The sequence below is a fragment of the Teleopsis dalmanni genome, unplaced genomic scaffold, assembly GCF_002237135.1.
Source record: "Teleopsis dalmanni isolate 2A unplaced genomic scaffold, ASM223713v2 unscaffolded_contig_2923, whole genome shotgun sequence".
In the NCBI taxonomy this organism is placed as follows: Eukaryota; Metazoa; Arthropoda; class Insecta; order Diptera; family Diopsidae; genus Teleopsis; species Teleopsis dalmanni.
In genome coordinates, this window is record NW_024034305.1 from 1 (window position 1) to 5,993 (window position 5,993).

Here is a 5,993-nt window from a genome sequence, read left to right on the forward strand (position 1 = left end):
AGGTCCAAAGAACCCTGTTGCATGACATTCATCTATGAATACAAGAGCATTGTATTTATCTGCTAGATCACATATTTGTGGTAAAGGAGCAATATTTCCATCCATAGAGAAAACACCATCTGTTACGATAAGTTTGAGACGAGCATCGCTTGTTTTTAATTGCTCTTCCAGATCTGTAAAGATTAATAATTGCAATAATTGAATATTAGAAAATATTACTTAATAAAGTGGAATTTTACGAATATGAAACGGATATCGAAAGGATACGCTGCTTTTGAATTAGCAGTATTTGGACTGAGGTCTCATAGTGTTCTTGACGTGTGATATTTCAAAAACGATGTAACATATTCAATATTCACTTTTTTTTCGTTCATACTAAAATTTTCATTTATACGGCAACTTTTTAAAACTCATCATACCTGCCATATCTCTGTGCTTATACCGTTGCTTCTTGGCTTTACATAAACGAATACCATCAATGATTGAAGCATGATTGAGTTCATCGGAGAACACACCATCTTCTGGTGTTAAAATTGCCTCGAAGAGACCTGCATTGGCATCGAAACAAGAAGGGAAGAGTATAGCATCTTGGCGTCCATGAAATTTGGCAATTTTTTTTTCTAAGTTCTTGTGAATGTCTTGTGTTCCACATATGAAACGCACTGAACTTAATCCAGCGCCGTATTGATCCACTATTTCTTTTGTGTATTTGACTACTTCTGGATTATTCTATAATTGAAGACATGAAACAAATAAAAGATTAACATTCTTAAGTAGCAAGAAACATACGGCTAAGCCCAAGTAATTATTTGCACAGAAATTTAATATTTTTTTATCGCTGCCCTGGACTGTTATCTCGGTGCTCTGCGAAGATGTTATTACGCGTTCCCTTTTAAATGTGCCAGCATCTTTGATTGATTTGATTTGTTCATTCAATATTTCCGAGAATTGCGCAATGGCCGGCTTCGCACTCGAATAGCCACGCGCCTGTTGTCTGATAAGATGTTCACTGCCTTTAATCAAAACAATTTAATAAGAGTTTAAAATTTAGTACACAAAACTGTGCTGAAAGTTTAAAGCAATTTTAAAGAATACATTATATCTCTATAATTTATTAATATAATAATACCTATTTGAATTGCTGGATATATTATATACCAATAAAGTTTTCCAAAAATAACGAAAGTTATATTCCTATAAGAATAGCGTAGGGTTCTAATTTTTACATTGATTTTGTATCAAAATTCTATTTAGGTAATATAATTCTCACGGACTTGAATTACTTATGCATATATAATAACATAATTAATATATATGTGGCATTATAATGTTAATACAAATAATAGCTACTTTTATAAGTAAAGTTGAAAACATATTTCTGTCACGCAGTTTTTTTTTTCTGAAATTCCATATTTATTATTTTCTCCTTAAGACATTGACTTAGTATGGAAATAAGTTTTATGATCCAAAATTGACTTCGACAATGAATTGATTGGTTATTATATTTTTTCAGATATTTGTTGCTGTTCAGTTAAAGAGAGCAGTGTCTACATTTGTATATATTCAGTTCTTGATTTTAAAAACTATAGTAAAGTTTACTAAATGGCTTGATCATATAACGATCTCGATTATTACTAGTATCGTTAAAAGGGACAGTTACAACACATTGTTACCTATAAGACTTATTGCACCATCTCTTAAAAGAGTCTTCTAAGTTAAACTTAACTTAATAAAGCTGTTAATAAGCATAATAATGTCTTTTGGTTTTAGATTGAATTGAATTGAATTGGATAAAGTCTTAGATAAAGCCATATAAAGTCACAGGATTCATTTCCTGACAATCGCAGGTCACAGGTTGATAAGTTGGCCGAAAGTATCTACAACCACAAGTTGATACGACATATTTTAAAAGTTAAATTTGATTATAAGGTCTTCAAAGATATTGAAAAAAAAAATTATTTTATCACAAAAATCTTTCTTTAAAAAACGCATTGTTCTTAGCTAGATCGAAGACGTAGTGAGTAAGGTCTCATGTATCAGAAATTTTGAGGTGTGATCCATTGTTTGAATAAGTAGGTTGAAAGTTTCTAATTATTTGTTGAATATAATAAAAATTTAAAAAGACAAGCCGTAGAGAAGGGTTTTGAAGAAACCTGGTAGTTAATAGAGATTAAAAGTGTTGAAATGCACTGACTCAACTAACTTCAACGTAATAATAAAAAAAGCAAAGATATCTTATATCCATTTTATATCCATTTATATTGAATGGAAAAGGACTTTCGGCTGATTTTGGTAAAAGGTGAAGTAAAAAAGGTAGCTAGAAAATACCATGAAATAATATAAATTCATCCCAACACTCTTGCTTCGAGTTTAATCTCCGACTCAAAAATTTTTACAAGACTGAAAAGGAGAACTCCGCATCAGATGTTATAATATAATAAAATTTAAAAAAAAAAGTATCTCTCCACGTTTTAAATCTCATTTATCAAAAAATTGTAAAATGTCATTACATTATTTGACTGAATACATATAAAATTTAAATTAAATTAAAAAAAAAACTGGATTATTATAGATATTTAATATACATTTTTCTTATCTACGAGTACTTTAGGTTTATTAATGAAAGAAAAATTTCATTTATTTGCAGTTATGAGCAGATACATTATTATAAACAGAAAAATATTTTTCCAGTTATTTAAGGATTATTTATTCATAAGAACAAGGGATCGCTATTTTTTTTATTTTGTATTAAAATCAGCTTATTAACTTATTCTGTATGATTTTAGAATTATTTTAATGAAGAATTAATTATACTATACAACCGCATCCCATACCACTATAATCACTGTTAATATTATATGATTCATAATCCAATTGCATTTATATCATTACTTAATATTTTTTTTCATACAACGTAATTTTGAAAATATTGTATCTGCAAGATTCATATAAAAATATATATTTTCTTTATACAATTGAATTTTTTTTTTTTTTTTGCTTCAAGCAACGTAAAATTTGCATAAACAAAATTGTTTTAAAAATAATTTCACAAATATTTTTCACCTCTTAGCAACGCAAATTTGGAAAAGATTGGCATTTTCTTTGAAAGTATCGAGATAGAAATTTTGCACGACACACCCGCGACAACTTTTCACTCAGCACTGAAAGTTGAGTGCTTTCCCGCCACCATAGAAACTCAAACAAAAACAATATCGGCGAGCATCGCCAACAGCTGACTTCGTTTATTTATGTTTCATTTATTGTTATTAACAACAATAATAATAACAACAACAACGACAACAACAACAACATTGTTATTAATAAATAAACATTCTCTTATCCACAAACCGATTGGCCTGCATGCACATGAGCTATGACAACTGCGGCGATGGCGACGATGGCGGTGGCGCACGCAGTTCGAGTGAAGATTTGAGATACAAGAATTTCACTTTCATTTATTTTTGTCGCATTCTACAAGGTTTGGAGATACAAAACGGCACGCGTGCAAGGGAACTGAACTAGAATGACGCTCAGCTAAATGAATCTAAATTGAGTCGCTGCCGGCATTATTAGACAAATTTATTCTACACAAACTGAGAAATATTAGTAATAGAAAAAAATTTCATTCTATTATTAGATATATATAGATATATAGATAGTTCCAAAAATCTGCAAATGGGCAATTATTGAGTGATGCTTACAACCGAAAGCGATCAATATACTAAACTGTATACGTTATAGACAATCAAAGCACTTAACTCGCATCAGGTGATCTCATTACTGGTTCAAGACTGCTTTGATTGGCGAATCAAATCAGGTGTCGATTCTTTGGATACCAGGACGTACTGAAGTACGCAAAAATGAATACGCAGCCACACCGATGATGGGACTGAAAGCTTTCTGTGGACTACGATATAGTACGCTCCTTTCTCCCATAAAAATAAAGCAGAACTAGAATAAAAAGAAAAACTGGGATAATATACCAGGATTAACAGAATCCAAATCCCTTACCTATACTAATAAGAGATACCAGGATTGTATGAACCTATCACAAGAAAAACATTGAATTATCACAGGAATCACAGGGCACTGTAAATTAAATTACCACCTCACGAGACTGGGTATACATACGGATGCAAACATACGGAAGATTCGGAAATGCACTGCGCTAATGCACATAAGGAGCAGGCTCGTTGGAATGTATATTCTTACGGAAGAAGCAATAAAAATTTTTAATTAATTTATTGAAATTTGTCCGACCATAAAACGTCATTCTTTTTTCCATTTCCATCAAGCTTACTATAAATTGGTTCTTTATTGGCATATTCCAGTTTCTTCCGCCTATTAGCCAACTGAATTATTCATTCCATTCCAATGAAAGCTTAAGTTCTAGGTATTTAATTGAATGAAATTAAATTGAAGAGTCTTTTCTCGAATACTTTTTCAATAATAAAAACCTGCTACTAATAGGAATCATTTTATTTATTAAATTATTTGTATAGCATAAAATCTTTTTTCTAAAATTTGAATAAATTTATTAATTTCACTCGGCAGTTGAGTTGGGGTAAACGAACGCTTCCCCATGAAGATGAGTGAATTATCAATAGATTTATTTATATTCATGCATGAAAATAATATACATTGAAGGTCATTGCCAATTTAAACTTTAAAAAATTTTACACACAACAAAAAATAACTGCAATGTTATATATATTTCTTAAAATGAACACATCTCATATCTTATCGAAAGACACCGTAAGACGTCATATCATCATACTCATCTTCAAGGAAATATGTAAATAGCTTTAATGTCTGTTAATAGAAATCATATTAAACGGAAGCATTTTGTGGTTTACTCTTGGAATTCTCTGAAATTCTATTCACTCCATTATATAAACAGAATTTATTTACCAAACCTAGATTAATTGGGTTGAAGTGACAGTCTTGCACACCAAACTTTACTTTAGCAAAAATAATTGAGCGTACTGATACCACGGATAAAACAGTGTTTATACTCTATACCAACCAAATCAACAGAACAGAACAAAAAAGTCTGTACATGGACAGCATTAAAGAAAATGAGACGGTTCCCCATTTTAAAATCTGAGTAGATATCGAAGTCTAACATAAATGTTTCACTACCCAGGATTCTTTAAGTATCGCTTGATATTATCGTTTGTTGGCTAGAGTAGCCATTTTAAGTGAAATATCAATATCCGTGGTGTGATTTTCAGAGAGCAGCTTGACTACCCAGGTACCCATATATGTTTCACGATGATCAATTGAGTCAACTAGTTAAGATACACGCTTGACATTCTCGAACTGTGTAAGATGTAACTGAAACGCTTCATAAAGACTTTCAGCAGTTTGGTTGTCCGGGAAGATTGTTTACCTGAATTAATTTGTAGTGATTTGGTGATCGAACAATGACGAAGAGATCTAGCTATTGCAGGCTCTGCCATTTAGTTAGCAGTCAGTATCAGAGAACCAAAGAAGAATTTGAGGTTTGATTTAAAGAAAATATATTCAAAAGTAATAGAGACTGGCAAATACTGATTCAGAAAAATCGGGAACACAATGTCAGTTCTGGATCTGCGCATAATCGCATTGAATGCCGTTGTCACTAATTTTGCAGACTGTTGCACCAGAAGCTTATTAATTAATCTATCGGAAGATGAATTTCATTAGTAAGCATTATCTCATTTGAAAATGTAACACGTTGGAAAAATCATTTCAAGGTAAAAAGATCTTAAATTCTTCGTTATAGTAAATATATCATTGCTTAATAGACTTTTACCTTGTGTGTTGTATCTATGTCTTCTGAAAATATGACGGTAATTTGTAATAAAACATTATGCAGATACTCACATATCTATCAATAGCAACAGAAAGTGTTTTCAGCTATAATCAGTCATTAGACTACTGACAATACTTTTGAGTGATTAGAAATAGGATGATAAAAAGCATTTGAGATTAGTTTTGGAGGTCTTGCC

At 31.1% G+C, this 5,993-nt stretch overlaps 1 protein-coding gene across 1 annotated transcript; it reads right to left on the minus strand.

The window, feature by feature from the left end:
* Nucleotides 1-6: 6 nt before the first annotated feature.
* Nucleotides 7-3,173, minus strand: LOC119664916 (2-amino-3-ketobutyrate coenzyme A ligase, mitochondrial-like; the record flags this gene model as incomplete). The annotated part of the gene is made up of 4 exons (XM_038074264.1): nucleotides 3,064-3,173; nucleotides 790-1,013; nucleotides 420-729; nucleotides 7-173 (listed from the first exon to the last, which is right to left on the minus strand). Coding segments are annotated over exons 1-4 (735 nt in total), but the record flags the coding sequence as incomplete, so codon positions are not given.
* Nucleotides 3,174-5,993: the final 2,820 nt, after the last annotated feature.